At 36.2% G+C, this 25,430-nt stretch overlaps 1 protein-coding gene across 6 annotated transcripts in view; it reads left to right on the forward strand.

Moving 5' to 3' along the window:
- SPAG9 (sperm associated antigen 9) overlaps window positions 1-25,430 on the forward strand; it is a 153,034-nt gene that overhangs the window by 116,577 nt on the left and 11,027 nt on the right. For 4 of the 6 annotated variants that reach the window (XM_020914204.2, XM_020914205.2, XM_020914209.2 and 1 more), the window contains 17 exons: window positions 1,363-1,420; window positions 2,048-2,200; window positions 2,649-2,700; window positions 5,139-5,269; window positions 9,532-9,588; window positions 10,623-10,796; window positions 11,371-11,500; window positions 12,178-12,267; window positions 12,515-12,682; window positions 13,818-13,989; window positions 17,457-17,675; window positions 17,955-18,150; window positions 19,431-19,556; window positions 20,765-20,845; window positions 21,496-21,563; window positions 23,534-23,682; window positions 24,633-24,804. In XM_020914204.2, coding sequence (XP_020769863.1) covers window positions 1,363-1,420; window positions 2,048-2,200; window positions 2,649-2,700; window positions 5,139-5,269; window positions 9,532-9,588; window positions 10,623-10,796; window positions 11,371-11,500; window positions 12,178-12,267; window positions 12,515-12,682; window positions 13,818-13,989; window positions 17,457-17,675; window positions 17,955-18,150; window positions 19,431-19,556; window positions 20,765-20,845; window positions 21,496-21,563; window positions 23,534-23,682; window positions 24,633-24,804 — 2,196 coding nt within the window. The remainder of the gene's footprint in view (window positions 1-1,362; window positions 1,421-2,047; window positions 2,201-2,648; window positions 2,701-5,138; window positions 5,270-9,531; window positions 9,589-10,622; window positions 10,797-11,370; window positions 11,501-12,177; window positions 12,268-12,514; window positions 12,683-13,817; window positions 13,990-17,456; window positions 17,676-17,954; window positions 18,151-19,430; window positions 19,557-20,764; window positions 20,846-21,495; window positions 21,564-23,533; window positions 23,683-24,632; window positions 24,805-25,430) is intronic. The other 2 variants (XM_020914206.2, XM_020914208.2) reach the window with 2 other exon arrangements.

Below are 25,430 nucleotides of genomic sequence, written 5' to 3' on the forward strand. Positions count from 1 at the left end.
TTTAAATTGGAATTTGGAAACTGTTTTAGTTTGTGTTTAGTTTCAGCTTTTGGATCATATGTAGATGATTAAATAAGCTACTATTTCTGGTATTTATTCTTCATGGTGGAAGTACCTTGTTCTTTGAGAATATCTGAGATAATTATAATACAGACAATATAGGAGTCCATAAGTGAACAGAGAACTTCTAGCATTCCCAGGTTGGTTGAGTTTTAAATTATCTTTTAGTTATTTGAAATATTACCTCTTTTTTAAAATAAAGAGACATGTTAGCTCTTTTAATTTTTTGTTGTTTTCTTTAGAAATGTTTCCTTTTTTAGGTGGGTTATGAATATTATTTCTTCCACTGTATGTAATTTTCCAATATTAGCTTATGAAACATGGAATGGTTGGTGTTTTGTTTTGCTTTGCTTTGTTTTTGTAACTTTTTGAGGTATGTTCCCTAGTGTGTTGTTTAATTTCTTCGGTTTCTTACAAGTCGCAGCTAAATAGCTTTCTTCTCCCTGAAGATCACTATGTTGGATCTTGCATTGACTATTCTACCACCCACCTTATAGTACTCATTAAGTTATTAAGGAAGGTTCTATAAATTGACAAGTAAACATTGTTTCAAAGAGGGCACTTTGAAGAAACCTTTATATTATTGATCTGGAATTTTCATTCTAATTAAATTCAAGTTTATTTTGTAGAAGAATTAGTAACATATCAGAACATCCTTATGAATGAAGGAAATCATCTTAATTTCTGTCTTTTCCAAATCATTATGCATTAAATCATAACATTGTGATTTCAAATGTCTTTCATATCATGCATAAAACTTGGATTAAGTGTCTATTTTCATGCTGTTTCTCACATGAAACATCTCTTGTTCTTTGTTTTTGCTTTACATGGAATGCATGGGCTTTAAGACCATAATTTCTTTGGTAAGGTTTCATCTGTGTTGGGGTTCTGTTTCTTGTTTCTGCCTGTTCTGTATTAATAAGACCTAATTTTTAGGCAAAAGCCTACAATATCAAGTGTGATTTAGAAATGATTTTTCACCCATATTAATGCTATTCTTTTTTCCCCACTAAATACTGTTACTTTTAAAAATATTTGGCAGAAAAGTCTTCACTGTTTTTGGAATATTATCTAGGAGAAGCAAAATACAGACTTAAAACCTTTAGCTTTGTTCTGTGGTAGATAATTATAATTTTATAATGTATGCAAGTAAACATATAAAAATGAAATTATAGACAAAATGAAATTATTGAGGGACAGATAAAATGTTACAATAAAATTTGTGACTATAGCTTGTCTTAAGTCTATTTATATAGTTTTAATAAATTTATTTTCAAAGTTTTTATCTTTTTTCTTTGATAGGAATGGGTCGTGAAGTTGAAAATCTTATATTGGAAAATACACAACTGTTGGAAACCAAGTAAGTATATACAGAATTTAACAGGCAACAGGAGATACTAAATTTTCTTCTCATCCATATCAATGTCACATCTAAATTAAACACAGTACAAATGCAGACTTATTACCCTATCTCCTCCCCTTCTCTGTGTATGGCCTTGTGCATACACATGTACACAAGCAGATAGTTAATGGTACCTAATTTCACTGATAGATAGGTTTCATTGCTCTGGGGTTTTTTGTTGTTGTTGTTGTTTTTTCCATAAACAGATTTTGATCTCCTTTTACCCTGCAAGTATCCATGCCTTTCTCTTAATCTTCTGAATGTGTCCTGTGTAGTATCGTTTCAAAACTTAGTAAGAATAATACCCTTATGGATATTATAAATTTAATCTTAATTCTGACTTTTAATAATTTGGTGGTCTGCCTTGCCTTATCTATTTATTCTTTGGTAAGTGAGAAAAGTAGAAACAGGCCATTACTTTGTCGGCTTTTTTTTTAAACCTGCAGACAACATCAGATAGAGTATCTTTGAAGCATTCAGTTATTATTTAGCTTTTTTATTGTAGTTACTTTAGTCTACAAGAGAAATAAGCTTAAAGATAGGATATTTATTTGTAATGGTGCTCTTTAAATATGTGTTTCTTAGAAATGCCTTGAATGTAGTGAAGAATGACTTGATAGCAAAAGTAGATGAACTTACCTGTGAGAAAGATGTACTGCAAGGGGAGCTGGAGGCTGTGAAACAAGCCAAGCTGAAGCTGGAGGAAAAGAACAAAGAATTGGAAGAAGAGCTTAGGAAGTAAGTTTTTACCATGTTGTTCTAAACCAAACAAGCATTGCCAGTGTACCACCAGGATTATAATAAGACTGCTACCTTTAGTCCTCTCAAGGCACAAAAGGCACAGAACTGCCTGGGATAAGGTTAAGTGCCTGGCTGATTGCCTCTACTCTGAACAGACCCTCCCATTTATTGACTATTGTATGTCATGATTGTGAAAGAAGTTAGACTGTTCAGATGTTGCTAATCAGGAAACGAAACATTATTTTTCTTTACCCAGCTTTCTTTAATACCTGGTTTTCTGACAACAATGCTATAATCATGTTCCCTTAAGTAAAAGCAGCTAAATACTCTGTTTGGAAAAAGAAAAATAATCATTTAACGGTAGTTAAATTTTTGACCTATTCTCCATTCTTTAAAAAGTTGAAGTCAACTTGAATAACACTTTGTGTTTTTTCCGCCCCTCTAGAGCTCGTGCAGAAGTTGAAGATGCAAAGCAAAAAGCAAAAGATGATGATGATGTAGGTTTATAATTTTGAACTTGTTTTTCTTACTTTGCCACATTCTGGTATTTTGGGGAAATATTGTTAATTAAGCTTTGGATATATCACTTTAAAGATGAGGTTCGGTTCAGTCACTCAGATGTGTCTGACTCTTTGCGACCCCATGGACTGCAGCGTGCCAGGCCTGCCTGTCCATCACCAACTCCCGGAGTTTACTCAAACTCATGTCCATTGAGTTGGTAGTGCCATCCAACCATCTCATCTTCTGTCATCCCCTTCTCCTCCTGCCTTCAGTCTTTCCCAGCATCAGGGTCTTTTCCAATGAGTCAGTTCTTTGCATCAGGTGGCCAAAGTATTGGAGTTTCAGCTTCAGCATCAGTCCTTCCAATGAATATTCAGGACTGATTTCCTTTAGGATGGACTGGTTGGATCTCCTTGCAGTCCAAGGGACTCTCAAGAGTCTTCTCCAACACCACAGTTCAAAGCCATCAATTCTTCGGTGCTCAGCTTTCTTTATAGTCCAACTCTCACATCCATACATGACTACTGGAAAAACCATAGCTTTGACTATGTGGACTTTTGTTGGCAAAGTAACGTCTCTGCTTTTTAATATGCTGTCTAGGTTGGTCATAACTTTTCTTCCAAGGAGCAAGCATCTTTTAATTTCATGGCTGTAGTCACCATCTGCAGTGATTTTGGAGCCCCCCAAAATAAAGTCTGTCTCTGTGTCCATTGTTTCCCCATCTATTTGCCATGAAGTGATGGGACCAGGTGTCATGATCTTAGTTTTCTAAATGTTGAGAGTTAAGTCAACTTTGTCACTCTCCTTTTTCACTTTCATCAAAAGGCTCTTTAGTTCTTCTTCATTTTCTGCCATAAGGGTGGTGTCAAAAAGTCAAAATCACATTTACGATCATGAATAGGATAGCTCATGCTCCTGTGTGCTGTCCAGATGGTAAGCTCCCTAGCTGTATGCGTGTTGTCAGTTTTCCTCTGGCTTTGTGCTCTCGCTGTGTCTGCATGTTTAAGCTCAGGAGCCAGCGGGAGAATTCTGGAGTCTTTTGTTTGTTGTTTGTTTTGTTTCCGCTTTTAACTTAGAAATACATGAAAGCTTTAGTGATAAAAAATTTAATGGTATTAAACATAAAAATAAGCCTATCAACTTATAAGCAATTAGCCCATGTTGTTTTCAACATATAAAAACAAAAGAATAAATATGAACTTCTTGTCAATGTTAGCATACTAGTTATTCTGTTGGTAACTAGGTTATCATCCCTATAATAGGTGTTTGCTGCTTAAGTATCAGACTTGAGATATATGGATGTCCTGATCAGGATGATTATTTGGTGCCCCTCAATATCTTATTTGTGCTTTTATATGATGTTTGATACATTTAAAATATATGCTGTATATGTAGGTTATGAGTAATAACATTAACATTATAATAAATTAACATTATGAACCCACTGTTTAAGAACTAGGACATTACCAAACATTGAAGCTATGCTATGCTTTTCCCTCTGGAGGATGCTACTGTCCTGTACTTATCATTTTATTAACTTGAAAGAAAAATAGTTTTATCATATCACACATATATGTCTTTATACGCTATGGTTTAATTTTCATTGTTTTTGTGTTTTATGTGTATTTAGTCTTGGAGACTTGCTTCTTTTTTCAGTATTATGTTTTTTATATTTACCCTATTTGTATATTGGTATATATTTCATTCATGTTCACTGTTTTATAATATCCCATTATATAAATGTACTATAATTTATGTATTTGTTTTTCTGTAAATGAATATTTTGGTTATTTTCAGCTTTTTAGTACTACAGACAGTGCTGTTATGAACATTGCAGTAAGAGTCTCCTGATTTTTCCAGAGTGTATAGCTAGTAGTGGGATTGCTGTGTTGCAAACACAAAATCCTTTAATTATTTGTTGTTTGACTTTTTTTTTTTAAGGAGAGGTCAGGTTCTGCAGCAGGAGGATGAAGGAGGAAACTACTGAAGGCTAAAAGCTCAGCTCTTATCTTACTGTCCCATGCCTTTCAGCTTTGATTCAAAATGTGCATACTCCACTTAGCAAAACAAAAGCCCAATAGTTAAACCAACCTTCCTTTCCAGGAGAGCCTTTGGAAAGAAATCAGCAGTAGAAGGAAGTTTGAACAACTCCCTTTGGGATCTGACCATACTCATATTCCTTACCTTCCTTAATAATAATTCTGGTTAATACAGTTATCTCCATCTTATATTTATTTTATATTTCTTTTGGTGTTTTAGTGACTCCCAGCATTGGGTACCTTGATAACTGGCCAACAGGTTTTTATGCTTTTTGTAAGTTAATATATTAAAATTAAGGAGTGTTAAAAGCTTAAAAATTTTACCTAAGTCTGAGCTATAAGACCAAAACAGATACAGGCTCCCAGAGTGATCTGCAGTCTTCTTTTCGTTATAGAGTGATATTCCCACAGCCCAAAGGAAGCGGTTTACTAGAGTAGAAATGGCCCGAGTTCTAATGGAGAGAAACCAATATAAAGAGAGATTGATGGAGCTTCAGGAAGCTGTTCGATGGACAGAGATGATTCGGTTTGTATGAGAAGTACCTCTGGTGTTTTTCTACTTAATTTATCGTTTACCAGGTTTCTGATTGTTTACTAATATTCATTTCTGTGTTCACAACTGGAGTCCTCCCTTGGGGATCCAAGCCCTTGCTCTGTTTACTAGGAAAGGTCTAAAGAAACACTGGCAATTAGAAACAGAATGTGATGGAAGTGGGTGCCTTTGGGGCCAGTAAAGCTTCTTGGAGGATATTCCCACAACCTCTCAAAGGCAGTTGAGTAGTCTGTCGATGAAAATAATCAATAAACAATCTATAATTGAAATGGAAGAGTTTTTTTGGTGCCAAATGGAGGACTGTAGCCTGGGAGAGAGCCTCTCTGATAACTGCCAGATGTGTGGTTTTCAGCACAGTTTTATATCTTGTCAGAACAAGCAAAATCAAACAAGTCAGGGAAACATTCCTTCAGGGTTTCTGAAACACCAGATCAGCATGTACACAGTGAGACAGTATAGCCTTGCCACCTGGAAAGGGAGTCTTACCATCAAAAGACTGAGTATCAATCTGAAAGAGACACGTACACCCCAGTGTTCATCGCAGCACTGTTTATAATAGCCAGGACATGGAAGCAACCTAGATGCCCATCAGCAGACGAATGGATGAGGAAGCTGTGGTACATATACACCATGGAATATTACTCAGCCATTAAAAAGAATTCATTTGAATCAGTTCTAATGAGATGGATGAAACTGGAGCCCATTATACAGAGCGAAGTAAGCCAGAAAGATAAAGACCATTACAGTATACTAACACATATATATGGAATTTAGAAAGATGGTAACGATAACCCTATATGCAAAACAGAAAAAGAGACTCAGATGTATAGAACAGACTTGTGGACTCTGGGAGAAGGCGAGGGTGGGATGTTTCAAGAGAACAGCATCGAAACATGTATATTATCTAGGGTGAAACAGATCACCAGCCCAGGTTGGGTGCATGAGACAAGTGCTCGGGCCTGGTGCACTGGGAAGACCCAGAGGGATCTGGTGGAGAGGGAGGTGGGAGGGGGGACCGGGATGGGGAATACATGTAAATCCATGGCTAATTCATTTCAATGTATGACAAAAACCATTGCAATGATGTAAAGTAATTAGCCTCCAACTAATAAAAATAAATGGAAAAAAAAAAAACCAAAAGACTGAGTATCAGCATTGGTGTCCCAGGAAGGGAGGCATTTCACCTTTTATTTTTTTAACATAGACACTCTTTACTTCTGGTCAGTGCACCCTTTTCTTTAATAATTAAAGCGTATGTATAATATATGTTTGATAGTCCACAAATAGGCATTTAAGTTAGCATAACATTTCAATTAAAGCATGTATAAGCCAGAATTCTTCTCCGTACCTCAGTATGTGAACATTTCTTTCATCAGTCATTTTTTAAAAGAATATAGAAACTGATACTACTTTTGCAATAATGTCAGGAAGAGATAAAATTTTCATTTTCAACATAAGAAACAAAATCATTCTTACTCAGTGTCGTCCTGTAAAATAGTCCTGATTTTTTTTCTCCTTTCTGACTAGTCTTGTATAAAAGCAACCTTCCATTGACACCTTTGTCAGTTGGATCTTACTTATTAATGCTGCCATCTAATGGTCATATCCTCAGTAACAGTGTTTGTTACTTCAATTTTAAAGAGTTCATGAAAAGTTTGTAAATTAATTGCCCCCTAATTTGCCCATATTTTTCAGTTTGATTGGTCACATCAGATTTACCAGTAACAGTACACACTGACACATTGTTTTAAACTTTATGAAAGCATTTTCTAACCACCACTTTTACTTACTTATGATTATATCCTTTACTTAATAGTAGTGAATGAAACATTTTATATAGCACATTTACAATTTTCAAAAGTTGTAATTGCTTATAACTGCTAAGAGGAAGAAGATAAGTAGTGTCTTGTTTTTGTTGCTAAGTCATACCTGACTCTTTTGCAGTCCAGTGGGCTGTAGCCTGCCAGGCTCCTCTGTCCGTGGGGTTTCCCAGGCAAGAGTACTGGAGTGGGTTGCCATTTCCTTCTCCAGGGGATCTTCCCGACCCAGGGATTGAACCCACGTCTCCTGCATTGGCAAGTGGATTCTTTACCACTGAGCCACCAGGGAAGCCTGATTAGTATCTTAATCTTTATTTATTGGACAAAGAAACCAATATACTAACAAATATGTTCTTAAACACCTGCTTTTAATAAAGAGATTTTGAATAAATAAGTAAATAGTTTAACAACTAAGACATATAGTTAGGCTCCACTTTTTATTACTATTTTTAATTTTCACAGCCAAATGGTAGTCAACAAGTGAAAAAAAAATGGTAACTTTTAACTTCCTCAATTGAATTAAAAGATGTTTTAAAATTAGTCCAAAAAAAAAAACCCCAAAACCAGAAAAGGGAGCTCTGACAGTGATGGCAAAATCCTTACAGCCATACTGAATCAGTTTGCAGTGCCCTTTTTAAAAGAAAAATTTTGCCTAATTACCTAATCAATCCAGTTTATTTTCTTTCCTGGTCAGCTTTTCAGCAATTAAAAAATTTTAGTCCTGTGAAAAATGACCCATTAGAACAATAAAGTTACAAGCTAGTTTTTGAGAACTGGAAATATAAGACAAACAGTATCTTTATGTAGAGACAGAGATTTATAATGCAATATTTTAATATTATTTTGATGCAAATGTAATTACAGTTTCAGACTGTGAATTTTAAATCATTATAACTAAGCTCAAACACATCTTTATTAATCAAAATAGGAACCATTGCAGTCAACACATTTTTGCCAATGAAAAATAAGTTTGTTTATTCCTGTAGTGTAAAAATCTGTACTTCGGGATTCAGCTAACTCTTGGAAAGCATTTTCCGCATCCTGCTGGTTGTGGAAGCACTTTCCCTGCAAAAAGTTGTCAAGATGCGTGAAGTGGTAGTTGGTTTGCCAGAGGTCAGATGAATATGGCGGATGATACTAAACTTCAGTTTGTTCAACTTTTGAGGCATTGGGTGTGTGACATGCCATCAGGCATTATCATGGAGAAGAATTGGGCCCTTTTGGTTGACCAACACTGGCTGTAGGCATTGCAATATTCGGTGCATCTCACTGATTTGCTGAGCATACTTCTCAGATGTAATGGTTTTGCCAGGATTCAGAAAGCTGTAATGGATCACACTGGCAGCAAACCACCAAATAGTGACCATGACCTTTTCTTTTGGTGCAAGTTTGATTTTGGGAAGTGCTTTGGAGCTTCTTCTCAGTCCAGTCACTGAGCTGGTCCGCCACCAATTGTCAATAAAATCTTACTTTTTGTCACATGTCAATCCCATCGAGAAATAGTTCATCGTTGTTGCATAGGATGAGAGAAGACGACACTTCAGAATGACCATGTTTTTGATTTTTGGCCAGCTCATGTTGCACCCACTTACCAAGCTTTTTCACCTTTCCAGTGTGTGTCAAATGCCAGATGACTGTAGAATGGTTGACGTTGAGTTCTTTGGCAACTTCTCATGTCTTGTAAGAGAATCAGCTCAGTGATTGCTCTCAGTTGGTCGTTGTCAGTCTTCAAGGCTCTTGTCTCCTTTGCAAAACTTCTTGAACCACCACTGCACTGTGTGTTCATTAGCAGTTTCTGGGCCAAATGTGTTGTTGATGTTACGCGTTGTCTCCGCTGCTTTACGACCCATTTTGAACTAGAATAAAAAAATCACTTGAATTTGCTTTTTGTCTAACATCATTTCCCTAGTCTAAAATAAATATAAGATAAACAGCTAGTTAAAAAGTCATTAACAAAAAAGCATAAAACAAGAAATACACATTAAAATGATGTATAACATGACCACATTTATTTAAGAATGTATTCCAGTATCAAACAGCAAGTTTCAACAATGCAACCCTGCAATTACTTTTGTACCAACCTAATAAAAAGGAAAGTTGGAGGATAGCTCATAAAAAATTTAAACATTAACATTCAGGCTTGTTGGTTGTCTGTCCTGCACAGATAGCAATTTTTTCTCTATCAGTACTCTGAGCTCTTGAGGAAGGGATGGAATTTCAATATTATTAGTTGTGTTGTCCTTAACAGACTGACTGACATATAGATCAAAGTAATTTTTTATTAAACTTGATTCTCCATGTATTTCATGAGCTTCTTGGGTCCCTGGTTGTTTAGATAGAAAGCTAGACCGTCTCACTGATGACACATTCATTTAATCTCTCCCTCCTTCTCTTTCCTTTTCCCTTTCCATGTAGTGCATCAAGAGAAAATCCAGCCATGCAGGAGAAGAAGAGGTCAAGCATTTGGCAGTTGTAAGTATCTAAAATCATATGAAGACATTAGATAGCAGCACTTTGAGACAAAGAAGATTAGAATCAATCTGTTTTCACAAATGATTTCTTTCTTCTTAGTTTCCTTTTTAAATTCAGGGTATATAGCTAAACTGAACTTTTTCTTTTTGGTATGTAGTATGCCAACTCGGTAAGGCTGTTCTTGAGGACAAAAAAATTAATGTTATCGTAAGCTGCATCATGTTGATTGTGCATTTGGTGGCATCCTCTGCTCAATTAAATAGAATAATGGGGAATTATTTTTAGAGTTGATGATTTCCTAGATCCCCATTAAATAAGTTACTGATTCATTAATTGTGTGATTTTAAGAAGATTTATTAGAGAGCGAAGATTAAAAATTTAGTGTTTGTGGGGTTTGAGTAGTGTGTATATGTTTGTGCTTTGGACTTGAACTGTGTTTGTGCCAGGAGTACTATGCATTTATTGTGCTAAAAACTTACCCCTTTTTGAGGAATCTGCTATTTAATAGAAAAAGGTTTTTTTTCTTTTTGAGTGAATGTGAAAAATAGTTACTTAAATTGAGGTTAGTAAGGAAATTTATAAGATGTGTGTTAAAATGGTAATATGTGTTCTAGTACTTTATTATAACTATTTTTAAAAGTTGCTTACTAAGCTTCTCTTCAAACCACACAGCTGTACCTTGCTATTTAACAACCACTGGCTGGCTAAAGGAACTGTCTTATTTCTTCTTTATGAGAAAGTCTCTGTACTCAAGAGCTTCTTCCTTTCATTACGAGAATTACTAATTAAAGAACAGAGATTTGCCATTCTAGGCAATGGTTTCTCTTTCCTGAATGTCTGAGTTTGGCTGTGAATTATTGCTAAGACTCCAGTGTGTTACTGCAAAAAGTCTTTTTGCTAGTTTCTAACTCATTGCCTTGTAAAAACTCTGGAATTTGTAAAGAATTATTGGTCTTAAGCATGCGTTGGTCTTAAGCATGTGTGTGATACATAAACACACCACACACACACATTCTCTCTTACTTTCCTTTTAGTTTCAGCCGACTTTTCAGCTCCTCAAGTAACACTACTAAGAAGCCCGAACCACCAGTTAATCTGAAGTACAATGCACCAACCTCTCATGTTACTCCTTCCGTCAAGAAAAGAAGCAGCACCTTATCTCAACTCCCTGGGGATAAGTCCAAAGCCTTTGATTTTCTTAGCGAAGAGTAAGTATTTTCCAGACTAATGGTTATGCTCTAAATAACAGTTTAGAATATTCTTGCCTCTTTTCAGATCAGTTATAAGGGTTCAGATGGAACTATAAATGGCTTCCCTAGTGGCTCAGAGAGTTAAGAATCTGCCTGAAATGCAGGAGACCTGGGTTTGATCCCTGGGTTTGATCCCTGGGTTGGGAAGATCCACTGGAGAAGGGAGTGGCTACCCATTCCAGTATTCTTGCCTGGGAAATTCCATGGAAGTAGCAGCCTGGCGGGCTATAGTCCATGGGTTGCAAAGAGTCTGACATAACTGAGCGACTAATACTTTTTGTTGTAAGAGGAAATTGGGTTCCTGACTCTGTTCCTCATTAGATACATGAACCTGGGAATGTTAACCTCTCAGAGCCCTGGCTATAAATATGAGCATGATAGCCTACCTCAGAGGTGTTAGGATTCAATTATATATTATCTGTAAACTGACACAAAGGTAATTTTTTCTTGTTATTTCTATTTTAGCAGAAGAAGGGAGATAAGCTATTGTTATATTCAAGTAATTAAAAAAGGAAATTTCCTTTTCTTTTAGAACTGAAGCTAGTTTAGCCTCACGCAGAGAACAAAAGAGAGAACAATATCGTCAGGTAAAGGCACATGTTCAGAAGGAAGATGGTAGAGTGCAGGCTTTTGGCTGGAGTCTGCCTCAAAAGTACAAACAGGTAACGTTTGAATATGTTAAGAGCGTCTAGTGGGAAATACAGAGAGAGAGGAGTAGGCCTGGGCATGAAAGATTATAAATACATATCCCAAACCTACTGGTTTCAAGCAGCATGAATTTGGCACATGTTTAGAGAAGCATTAAGGATTGTGGTTTTGTTTTCAGGCTGTTTTCTAGAGCCTACAGTTCAAAAGAAATGCCTCCGAGTTCTGTGAAGAGGGAGAGGGGTCAATATAGGAGGTGGCTGAGTATGGGACTTTGAGATAACGTACTCTGTTTTAATATTGAAGATTTCATCTAAAAGAAAATTAGTATCATTTAAACATTAAAAGAAGTCTTCCTTATGAAGCCTTTCAAACTGTTAACTTAAAACTCAATTCATGTCTTTCAAGAATATATTCCCTACCCCTCAAACACACACACAACACACACAGTCAAACCCACATGTGTGTACTAACAGGTCTGTGAATTAGTGTATGTTTTCTGAGCTCCCTTATTTTCTCTAATTACCACTTGATTTTCTGCTCATTTTTCAAGTAAGAAAGACAAAGTTAACTTAACTTGACTTCATAGAGTAAATATGTTATAGCAGTGCTTGCCCATGTCTCAGTGGTTCTGTAAGTTCACTTTTGATGAGACTTACCCAATGTGTCCTTCTCTCCCCTTCCCAATTATTAGGTAACCAATGGACAAGGGGAAAATAAGATGAAAAATTTACCTGTGCCTGTCTATCTCAGACCTCTAGATGAAAAAGATACATCAATGAAGGTAAATTAATCTTGAAATTAAAGGTAATATTACTTAAAGTCTTGATGGATTTTTTTCTAAAACAGAAGGAGTTTAAATTCTACTTTCTTGGGCAAAGTTTCTCATTTTGTCATTTTAGACTGAAATAGTTTGAATATTAGAGCCCTCTGTTTGTAATCATTACATCTATTAAGGAAATGTGAAAAGTTCTAAACATTTTTAGAGAGAAAATGAGTAATACCATCTTTTTTTTTTTAAACCCAAAAAGCTGTGGTGTGCTGTTGGAGTCAATTTGTCTGGTGGGAAGACCAGAGATGGTGGTTCTGTTGTTGGAGCAAGTGTATTTTACAAGGATGTTGCTGGTTTGGAAGCAGAAGGCAGTAAACAGCGAAGTGCATCTCAGAATAGCTTAGACAAGTTAGATCAGGAACTTAAGGTAAGTGCTTGCATTGCATTTGCCCCAGTTTCTGAGACTAAGAGTTTAGCTCTTTGGTCTCAGACTTACTTCTAGGTCCAGCTTCTAATTGGGGTTACTATGCCCTTGATTACTCCTCATCCCTGCCCTCACTCTTTTTTTTTTTTTCCATTTATTTTTATTAGTTGGAGGCTAATTACTTTACATCATTGCAGTGGTTTTTGTCATACATTGAAATGAATTAGCCATGGATTTACATGTATTCCCCATCCCGGTCCCCCTCCCACCTCCCTCTCACCCGATCCCTCTGGGTCTTCCCAGTGCACCAGGCCCGAGCACTTGTCTCATGCACCCAACCTGGGCTGGTGATCTGTTTCACCCTAGATAATATACATGTTTCGATGCTGTTCTCTTGAAACATCCCACCCTCGCCTTCTCCCAGAGTCCACAAGTCTGTTCTATACATCTGAGTCTCTTTTTCTGTTTTGCATATAGGGTTATCGTTACCATCTTTCTAAATTCCATATATATGTGTTAGTATACTGTAATGGTCTTTATCTTTCTGGCTTACTTCGCTCTGTATAATGGGCTCCAGTTTCATCCATCTCATTAGAACTGATTCAAATGAATTCTTTTTAATGGCTGAGTAATATTCCATGGTGTATATGTACCACAGCTTCCTCATCCATTCGTCTGCTGATGGGCATCTAGGTTGCTTCCATGTCCTGGCTATTATAAACAGTGCTGCGATGAACATTGGGGTGCATGTGTCTCTTTCAGATACATCTCGGTGTGTATGCCCAGAAGTGGGATTGCTGGGTCATGTCCTGCCCTCACTCTTAAGTCAGTTTTACTGGAGTATATTTTACATTCAATAAAGTATATTCTCAAAATAAGTACAGTTCAAAGAGTTTTGACAAATTGTGAACATGTGTAACAACTATCACAGTCAAGATAGAGAACATTTTTTATCACTGATAACTACTAGTTTTTCGTCTACTGATTATTGTTGAAAGGTGATTATACTCTCAGCCTTCTAAATAATCTGGAAGTGGAGTTTAAATAGTAGTGTCCTTTAGTGTAATAGCACAGCCATATAAATATTTATGCACACATCTCATTTTAAACATTCATTTTCTTTGCTTTGCCTATGCAGGAACAACAGAAGGAGTTAAAAAATCAAGAAGAATTATCCAGTCTAGTCTGGATCTGTACCAGCACTCATTCAGCTACAAAAGTTATCATTATTGATGCTGTTCAACCAGGCAACATCCTAGACAGTTTCACTGTTTGTAACTCTCATGTTCTGTGTATATCAAGCGTACCAGGTAAGAGTAGTTCCTTTCTTTGCACCATCCACACCTCCTCACTGGTAGAAACTGATTGGTTACTGGAGATACAGTTATGCATCTCTTCTAATTTTTGAAGGCGAAAAAGAAACTGAGTTCAAATGACTAAGGAGGATATTTTCAGATACTGTGAAAAAAATAAAACAATGGAAATTTGTGAAGGGTGGAAAACAGAGGGCAAAGGGCTATTTAAATGGATTAGTATGGAAAGGCCTTTTAGAATTCCATATTAAATACTATATGATATTAAAATGTTGGTTTAAAAATTAAAGGAAATTCCCTGATAATCCAGTGGTTAAGACTTTGTGCTTCCACTGCAGGGGTATGGGTTCAGTCCCTGGTTGGGGAACTAAGATCTGACATGCCACGCAGCACAGCAAAAAAAAAAAAGTTGATGTACAGCATGAAATACTATTCAGCCATGTAAAGGAATGAGATTCTGATACGTTCCATAACATAGATTAACCTTAGAAACAACTCAGACACAAATATTGTATGATTCTACTTATCTGAGCTGTCTATTAATCTGAGCTGGCCAATTCATAAACAGAATTAAATTAGAGAATTCCTGGGGCAAGGGCATGGCGATCAGAGTTATTTACTTGGTATAGGTATTCTATATGAAGTGACAGAAAAATGTTGGATGCAGATAGCTGTGATGGCTGCACAACATTGTGAATATAATTAATGCCTCTGAATTATACACTTAAAATGGTTAATATGGCAGACTTTATGTAGTGGCTCAGATCATGAACTCCTTATTGCAAAATTTATACTTAAAGAAAGTAGGGCAAACCAGTAGACTGTTCAGGTATGATATAAATCAAATCCCTTATGATTATACAGTGGAAGTGACAAATGGATTCAATTGATTAGATCTGACAGAGTATCAGAAGAACTATGGATGGAGGTTTGTAACATTGTACAGGAGGCAAAACCAAAACCATCCCCAAGAAAAAGAAATGCAAAAAGGCAAAATGGTTGTCTGAGGAGGCCTTACAAATAGCTGAGAAAAGAAGAGATGTGAGAGGCAAAGGAGAAAAGGAAATATACCCATCTGAATGCAGAGTTCCAGAGAATAGCAAGGAGAGATAAGAAAGCGTTTTTCAGTGGACAATGCAAAAAAAAAAAAAATAGAGGAAAAAACAATAGAATGGGAAAGACTAGAGATCTCTTCAAGAAAATTAGAGATACCAAGGGAACATTTCGTGCAAAGATGGACACAGTGAAGGGCAAAAAATGGTAAGGACCTAACAGAAGCAGAAGATACTAAGAGGAGGTGGCAGGAATACATAGAAGAACTATACAAAAAAGGTCTTAATGATCCAGATAACCATGATGGTGTGATCACTCACCTAGAGTCAGACATCCTGGAATGTGAAGTCAAGTGGGCCTTAGGAAGCATTACCCCGAACAAAGCTAGAGGAGGTGATGGAATTCCAGCTGAGCTATTTCAAATCCTAAAAGATGATGCTGTGAAAGTACTGCACTCAATATGTCAGCAAATCTGGAAAACTCAGCAGTGGCCACAGGACTGGAAAAGGTCAGTTTTCATTCCAGTCCCAGAGAGGGGCAATGCCAAAGAATGTTCAAACTATCATACAGTCGCCCTCATCTCACATGCTAGCAAAGTAATGTTCAAAATCCTTCAAGGTATGCTTCAACAGTATCTGAACTGAGAAATTTCAGATGTACAAGCTGGATTTAGAAAAGGCAGAGGAACCAGAGATCAAATTGCCAACATCCATTGGATCATAGAAAAAGCAAGGGAATTCCAAAAAAAACATCTACTTCTGCTTCATTGACTACGCTAAAGCCTTTGACTGTGTGGATCACAACAAACTGGAAAATCCGTCAAGAGATGGGAATACCAGACCACCTTACCTGCCTCCTGAGAAATCTGTATGCAAGTCAAGAAGCAACAGTTAGAACCAGACACGGAACCACAGACTGGTTAAAAAATGGGCAAAGAGTATGTCAAGGCTGTATATTGTCACCCTGCTTATTTAACTTACATTCAGAGTATATCATGTGAAATACCGGCTGGATGAAGCACAAGCTGGAATCAAGATTGCCAGGAGAAATATCAATAACCTCAGATATGCAGATGACACCACCCTTATGGCAGAAAGTGAAGATGAACTAAAAAAAGCCTCTTGATGAAAGTGAAAGAGGAAAGTGAAAAAGTTGGCTTAAAGCTTAACATTCAGAAAACTAAGATCATGGCATCTGGTCCCATCACTTCATGGCAAATAAATGGGGGAAAAAATGGCAACAGTGACGTCTTACTTTCTTGGACTCCAAAATCACTGTGGACAGTGACTTCAGCCATGAAATTAAAAGACTCCCACTCCTTGGAAGGAAAGTTATAACAAACCTAGACAGTGTTTTAAAAAGCAGAGCCATCACTTTGCCAACAAAAGTCCATATAGTCAAAGCTGTGGTTTTTCCAGTAGTTATGTATGGATGTGAGAGTTGGACCATAAAGAAGGCTAAGTGCCAAAGAATTGATGCTTTCGAACTGTGGTGCTGGAGAAGACTCTTGAGAGTCTCTTGGACATCAGGGAGATCAAACCAGTCAATCCTAAAGGAAATCAGCCCTGAATATTCACTGGTAGAACTGATGCTGAAGCTGAAGCTCCAATACTTTGGCCACTTGATGTAAAGAGCCAACTCATTGGTAAAGACCCTGTTGCTGGGAAAGATTGAAGGCAGGAGGAGAAGGGGATGACAAAGAATGGAATGTTTCGGTGGCATCACCAATTCAATGGACAGGAGTTTGAGCAGACTGTGGGAGTTAGTGAAGGTCAGGGAAGCCTGGTGTGCTGCAGTCATGGGGGAACAAAGAATCAGATACAACTGAGTGACTGAGCAACAACATATGTATATTTTACTACAGTAAAAATTTTTAATGTGATATGGATAAGAATAGCTTTCTAAATAAAGAGAACTGAAAAGATTTTTTTAATGTTAAATGCTTAGTTTTTAAGTGTGTTACTAATATCTTAATGCACTGTATACACCTAGGCTATATTAATTTTCAAGAGTGGCAGAAATTCATATTTGAAATAGAAATAGTGATAATTAAAAAAATTTTTGCTGACTTGTCAGATAGAATTATATTTTGTTGTTTTTAATCTCATTAGTTGGCGGCTTTAAGAACTCATATTAAGAACAGAAATACATTTCTGACATTTTTTGGTTTACTTGTGCTTGCATTAATTATTATTATTGTTGCATTTATTGATTTTTAAAATTACTTTCTCAGTTTGTGAATTGAGTTTAAATTAATTTAAATAAAATTTATTTACCATCTTGGCAGTATATTTGCATAGGTATTTGTCTCACCTTTACTCTTATTTCAGACCTATAATTGCCTTAATAGAGCAAATGCTACTTATAGAAGTTTACTGAGCTATTTAAAGAAGGTTTATCTTGTACTTCAGGAGCCCGAGAAACAGACTACCCTGCAGGAGAAGAGCTTTCAGAATCTGGACAAGTAGACAAAGCTTCTTTATGTGGAAGCATGACAAGCAATAGCTCAGCAGAGACAGATAGCCTGTTGGGAGGCATCACGGTCGTTGGTTGTTCTGCGGAAGGTGTGACAGCAGCTGCCACTTCCCCTAATACCAATGAAACTTCGCCAGTGATGGAAAAACCGCCAGGTGTGTTTGTCTTCTTTAGATACCATCTGTATCGAATCTGAGCCTGTCCCAGGTGACTCATTATGGACTTAACTTAGATTTTAAAGTAACAGGGATGAAAGAGCTTGACAGAGGATGCTGTGATGATTGTTCAATGAAATCAAGAATCCTCAATTTTATTATATAATATGGAGAAGAGGAGGGTAAGAGTGGAATTCTATAGAGAGGGTTTGGGTGGGGGAAGTGATTGGAAGAAAAGCTCAAACTTGGAATGGTTAGCGTGCTTTATTTATTTTTTAGAAAAGGAAACAGAAAATAGTGAGATTGATGAAAATGTTCCAACAGCAGAAGAAGCAACTGAAGCTACAGAAGGCAATGCAGGATCAGCTGAAGATACTGTGGATGTCTCCCAGACTGGCGTGTACACAGAGCACGTTTTTACAGATCCTTTGGGAGTTCAAATCCCAGAAGACCTCTCACCAGTATATCAGTCAAGGTATAAAAATGGGTAAACAACTTAGGAAACCAGAGTGCACATGTAAAAGGAACCAAAATGATCTCAAGCAGCCAAAATATTCCTAGTAATTGACATTGTTGTGGCAGATTTAGATGTTATTACTTATTCCCACTATGTCTTCATCTGTTCCTTACATTTTGTTCTCTCTAGACATATTTTTTCCCCCATTTGCTCCAACTTAAAAAAATCTTGCTTATAAAGTATATTAGTCAAAATCCTTACCAGTCAGTGGGGATTAAAATAATGAGTTATTAACAGAATAGAAGACAGTGATTACAGTTTTTTAAAAAAGCCATACCAAATATCTATGGATTTAAAAAAAAAATTGTACTCATTGTCTTATTATTGTAGTCACTTGTTATTATTCTGTTAATAGCTCATTATTTTAATCCCCACTCCTTCACCCACTCTATCCACAAAACTGGCCATTTAAATTTTCCATGTGGGTTTTAATGACCTTTTGAATTTAGATTTCTGGCAAATATTTTATTAGAAAACAATTTGTTTCAGACTTTTCCTTCAAAAGAAAGAGTTGTTTAGTTTTCTTTCTTGCCTTCTCTAGGCCTTATAGAAAGCTGATAGGGGTCTAAAGTCATCTTGTTAGACTTACTGATTCATTTGTCTGTTTTGAATTTGATAGCCCAGTTATGCTTTTTTTTTAAACTAAATGTCCTCTGACAGTCCAAAGAAATAAAGTTTTGGGGTAGAATAAAAGCATGTTTCAGCTTATTTATTTTGTTTATAATTGTTTATAATTAACCCTCCTTTGTTTGTCTGTGTGTGTGTGTGTATGTATGTATGTGTAGTTTTAAAACAAACCATGTCTCCTCCTCCTCTCCCCACAGAAGAAACTCATAAAATTCAAGATGACTATAAGGAGAACCTTAACTTTAGTCTGGATATTAACTGCTATATTTCATTACAGTGTCTTATTTCCCTTATCTGTACCTTGAGCCTCCTAGTATGTCAGTGTTACTTCTGGTACAATTGCTGCAATATATATATTTATATACCTTTCATTCTTTCTTATTCTCCCTCCCCTCCGCCTCCCATTGCCTTGCTTTGCCTTGCCTACCTGCCTTCCTTCCTTCCTCCACCCTCCCTCCCTCCCTTTCTCTGAAATGTTTAATATAAGCATTTAACTTTGGCTTTACTGGAATTTATTTTTTAACAATACACTAAAATGTAGAAATTATCAATTCCTGAAACCTCAGCTAAACACAATAAGATTTTTTTTCCTTTTGTCCCACCTTTTCCAGTAATGACTCAGATGCATATAAAGATCAAATATCAGTATTGCCAAATGAACAAGACCTGGTGAGAGAGGAAGCCCAGAAAATGAGTAGCCTTTTACCAACTATGTGGCTTGGAGCTCAAAATGGTTGGTAGGTATCAACACTTTTAATATTAGAAATCTTTAATCTTTCACTTTTGCTTTAGGAATCTTAAGATAACTAAAATGTGCTACATACAAATACAAACAAAAAGTGCCTATTAAAGTGAAGAATTTTATATACACACAATTTTCAAGTTATATTGCAACTACCTCATAAATTGGACTTGGACTTGCATTGGTTCTGAATGGTAAACTGTATGTCTGTCATAGGATGTTCCCTTTATATAATATTCTTGGAAAAAAGTTAAGTAAACTTTAAAATCTGGGTGATCTAGAAATAGGAGATCCTGAACAACAGAAGTTATTTAAGAAATAAAAGGGATTAAAAAAATCTCTGGTTGCAGAAAGGCCCAATTTTAAACATAACTCCTGGGAAAACAAGGACAAATCACAGTCTAAAAGCTTAGGAGCTGATAAACACTATAGGACTTTTCCACTTTGTAGTAGTGTGAAGAGTCTTACAAACTTGTGCTTTTCCTAAGGTTAAACAAGATCACTAGTGCATCTTTCCCATAAAGGACTGATACTACAAAATGAAGATTTGACATACTTTTTCTCTGTGAAGGGTCAGACAAGAAATGTATCAGGTTTTGTTGCCTTATCTTTCTAGCAACTTCTTAACTATGCTGTTGTGGTGCAAAAGCAGCCACTGCGTTGACAATACCTAAGTGAACTGGTGTGGATATGTTCTAACAATAAAACTTATGAACTCTGAATTTCATATAAATCTTGTATGCCATGAAATACTCTCCCTTTGGTTTTTTTTCCAACCGTTTAAAAAATGTAAAGACCATTTTTAGCTTGCAGACTGTACTAAGACAGATAGATGGCTGGATTTGGCCTTTGGGCCTTAGTTTGCTGCTCCCTGGTGTAAACTACTCTGTTATCAGAAATTTATAGCTCAGTGTAGTAGAAAAGTAAAAAGACTATTTTTTTTAAAAGATTGATAGCCAAGGATTGTGAAGTATGCGGCAATCTGAAAGCCACCATGCATTAGTTCTGGCTTTTCATTCTTTTTATGTTTCTTTTGCTTAAGCAGCTTATTTCTCTGCCTTAGGCCTATCCTTTTCCTTGTTTTGTCCTGAAATTTTTATGTTACTCTTCTTTTCTTTTGAAGAAACTTTGTGTCATTATTAGATATAAGCAACTACTTGATGTGTTCTCTATGCCTTACCAGTCTTGATTTTGTTCTTGCAGTTTGTATGTCCATTCATCTGTAGCCCAGTGGAGGAAATGTCTCCATTCTATTAAACTTAAAGATTCGATTCTCAGTATTGTGTAAGTTTTATTTTAGAAATTCTTCCTTTGAAAAATCTGTATTTTGGTATAAACTAGATTCTAAGACTATTAAAGTTAACATGTACTTCATGACTAAATCAGTATCCATGTCTTTTTTTAACCCTCTTTATGAATGAGGTTGAAACTAGAAAATAAACCAGAGAATTGTAAGTAGAAGAGAAAACTTGCCAGGTTGATTCCTCACTGTACTGAGAGTTCTTCAGTCTGTTGGCGAGAAAACCAATTAAAAACCGTGATATTTGTTTTAGACTATTCTTTATACTTTGTGAATATGTTGATTGGGTGATTGATTTACTAGTCCTTTTCTGTATGTTGACTGTCAAAAGTCAGTTTGTCTCTTAGAGCCACAGAGCTGACTCTTTCTACTCAAGGTGTGTGCCTTTGGCCTGTGGACCTTCTGTCTGCAATGAGAGGAGGTTAGAAAGTGAAACAGCCGAGTCACCACACATGCTTCCTATTTAGTCCAGCTGACATTCTCAATGAAGAAAAGAATCTGTTCCTTTAGATTGTCTTGTAAGCTCCTTACATCACAGATTGGCCTTCTGACAACCTCTGAACTAGTTCAGTAGCATGTGGTGTCTTCTGTATTCCCAAATGGAGAGTTCTAAAATCCCCTTTCCTATTTGCAGACATGTGAAAGGAATTGTGTTAGTGGCCCTAGCTGATGGTACCCTTGCAATCTTTCACAGAGGAGTTGGTGAGTTGTTATGAATATATAACATGTGCACTGATTTGTTGCTTTGCAAGAGCATTTTCAAACAGATTGACCTCTTATGTTTTAAAGAAATGATATTTCATAGGAGAAAGAATAAAGGTTTAAACTGAATACTAACCATGTATGACATGAGTAAATATGTGAGTGCTTGACTGGAGGCATACATTAATCATATACCTCAGTGAAAATTTGTTTACCATACTGAGCAAATAGTCGTTATGGTTCTCTTAAATAATGTGCAGTGGAAGCATTTATTTGTTTTCTAGTCATAGACCTAATTTAGTGAGAGGATATGTTTTCTTTTGACAAGTATTTTAAATATAATTTGCATTCACTTACATTTGGAATGTTCTTGAAAAGAATTTTTAATTAGGTAAAGTTTAATTATTTTTTTGTCATGTTTTTTATATTCTTCCCCTTTAAAACAGTGTTTCTGCAAAAACCACTGCAATATTGTAAAGTAATTAGCCTCCAACTAATAAAAATAAATGGAAAAAAATAAAATAAAATCTGTGGACTAGCAAAAAAAAAAACCACAGTGTTTCTACCATCTGCAGACAGAAGGTGTCAGAAAACTGCATTGAGTGAATTAAAGAAATTGAGCATATAATTCCTTGGTTCATGTATCATCCAAAAGTGATATTTCCTTGCTACTAGATTAGTGAATCAGGGAAATATTATAAAAATGTAGATCCACTAAACTTAAATTTTTGCGAGGCTTTTCCAAAGTCTCATGTCTTTTTGCAGCCTCAAGAAATGTGAGGTAGATGATACTTAGGTGCCTAGAGATTTTTGGTTAATGACTCCATAATGAAAAGAGAGGCCTCTTTTCGTTGTTCAGGGCCTTTATAGACTGTATCTGAGTTTAATCCTCACAGCAACTTGTGAAGAAAATTCTATTGTCATCCTCATTTTGTAGTTGAAGAAACTGAGGCACAGTATTTTAATTACTTGTTCATGGTCACTCAACTAGTGAGTCGGAGAACCTAGAAAAATGGAATGATAAATGTTTTAGTAAATTGAATCCAAAACTGATCAAGACAAAATACATTTAATAAGGATAAATGTAAAGTCCTGCATTTGGGTTCCAAATACTAGATGGAGATGTGTGTGAAGACTGACAGCTACCTAAAGGGTGACATTAAACTCAGTACAAGTTAGTTAACCTGCTAAACCTCATAGAAATTAGTGTCCAGAGCAGGGCTGGTGATTCTGCTCCACTCTGGTAGAAAGATAGCATGAAATGAATCTGGACAAAGTGGAGTTAGGATGAAAGTTCCATAAACTGAAGTGTCCAAAACACAGGACGAGGATGCTTGGTTTTGAAAAGACAGGTTTTGAGAAGACAGGGCAGTAGCAATGAAGTGAGACTAGATTTATTCTGTGTTTCCATTAGGCAAAACTATAGATTAATGAATGATTATGTGCAAGAAGGAAGACTTTAGCTGAGTATGGGGAATTTTTTTTGGCGGGGGGGAAATATTTTTAAGATAATTACAGTTTTACAATGAAACAGATGCAAGTGAGCCAGAGTGATATTATGCCCGAAATAACCTTAAATTCATTCTAATACTTAAAATACTTTTGTAAACAGGTAACTTAAAAATAACTTATCACCTCTGTTGAGAGCAAGGGGGTCCAGGTAATGGGTGGCAGATTGGACCATATGATCTTTGAGGTCTCGTCCAACTCTGTTTGATTTATATCTGATTTACAGATTTAATTTATAGATTAATATCTGTAATGTATACACTGTGTGTGTATATATAATATATATCTGTAATATATACAGCTTGCCTGGGATTAATATCTGTAAATATACACCAAAATACATGATATTTGGGGGTGCTTCATTAATAAATTTAATTACACATCCAAATAAAATATTTCTTGTGTTAAAATTGAGTAAAAGATGGTATACATAAACTAATGATCTATTTCTTATTTTAAAGATGGACAGTGGGATTTGTCAAACTATCACCTGTTAGATCTTGGACGACCTCACCATTCCATCCGATGCATGACTGTGGTACATGACAAAGTTTGGTGCGGCTATAGGAACAAAATTTATGTAGTTCAGCCAAAGGCCATGAAAATAGAGGCAAGTTAACCCATGTTTTCTGAACTTAGTGAATTTATATTACCTGAAATCCCTAAGATTTAATTATTTTCAGCTTTTTTAGAAATTATTTTCTGAACCTGTGTATTTTGAGGTACTTCAGTGATATACTGGATGAATTCTCATTTTTCTATGGTACTTTATCTCTCTTGCTGCTTTTGACTATGAGTATGGGAAGTGATTTTTTTCAAGGAAAGAAGATTCACACGTGAATGTCTAAATGCATGTCTGAGTTATCAGTAGACCCATACGTATATGGCTTGAATACATGGTTCTTGGAATGTTTAGTCACGTAGAGATGGTTTGGGAGGAGAGCTCTCAAGTCTCCCCCACTACTCAGTGTACATATGTCACACTGAGCAATAGTACTGCAGTGGGAAGTTTTTGTAAAAACAAAAGCCTCTTGGCATTATTATCTTTAAAAAGTTTTGCCATATATACAAATTTATTCTAATTGTTTAAAGAAAGAAAAATAGTAGGAAATTTTTAAGATTTGTCCCAAATCCTGTTTACAAGCCTAGAAGTTCCATTTGGTGTTTATTTTTTAGATATATTCCTTACATGCAGGTATATACTTACAGATACAGCAGAGTAGGCTCATTTTTGTTTCAGTATAAATAGGATCTTATTTTGTGTATTGCTCTGGAACAATGCAAAATCCCGAGGTCCAATTCAGTCTTTTTGTTGAATGCTGTTACATAGAATGAATGTGTCAAGATTGCTGTCATAAGTTGATAGTCTACACAACATCCTTTAGTTCTTTTTTCTTTTTTTTGCAGTATGGGATAATAGCAATTGTGTATATGAGTAAACACTATTTAGGCTCCTCTTTTATTAGGTAGTCTGTTAAATTATTGCACAAATTAGCACAGTTTTTAAATACTAACTCCTAGATAATTCAAGTAACACTGTGATTGAACAATCTTTTCTAGAAATCATTTGATGCACACCCCAGGAAGGAGAGCCAAGTGCGGCAGCTTGCCTGGGTGGGTGATGGTGTGTGGGTCTCCATTCGTTTGGATTCCACGCTCCGTCTCTATCATGCACACACTTACCAACATCTGCAGGATGTGGACATTGAGCCTTATGTAAGCAAAATGCTAGGTAAGCATCCAAAGCATTTTATCTTTGTCAATCAAAGAAAATGGTTTATTTTTAAATGATTTCAAATACTGAGTAGAACCAGTTAGTAAGTTGCCTCAGGAATAGTGATCTCTTATCACTGAAACTGTTGGCAAATGATCCGTCTACCCTGTGATTCTTGACAAAAACTTAAGATCATTTTTGACTCTTCCTTTCTTGTTCCCCACGTATCATCCCACATCAATGGGAACTGTCGAGTCTTCCCCCCAGAATATCTTATACCAGTAATGTCTTTTTTTGGCCACACCACACGACTTGGGTATCTTAGTTCCCCAGCCAGGGATTGAACCCATGGCCCACAGTGAAATTGCCAAGGCCTAACCACTGAACCACTAGGGAATTCCCTTAAATGAGTTACGTCTTTTTCTCTACCACTATTCCCATAGGCCAGGTCACCATCCTTTCCTCCTCAGATGACCAACAGCCTCTGATCTTCCTGTCTCTACTCCAGTCAGTTTTCTACATAGTAACCAGTGTGCAAATATCACCATGACATACCTCCATTTATGTAATGCCAGCCATGCAGAATATTCTTGTCTTTAGGTGAGATTTTTTTGTGACATTATTAGAAGAGCTTAAATGGTATG

The sequence above is a fragment of the Odocoileus virginianus genome, chromosome 17 (assembly GCF_023699985.2).
Source record: "Odocoileus virginianus isolate 20LAN1187 ecotype Illinois chromosome 17, Ovbor_1.2, whole genome shotgun sequence".
In the NCBI taxonomy this organism is placed as follows: Eukaryota; Metazoa; Chordata; class Mammalia; order Artiodactyla; family Cervidae; genus Odocoileus; species Odocoileus virginianus.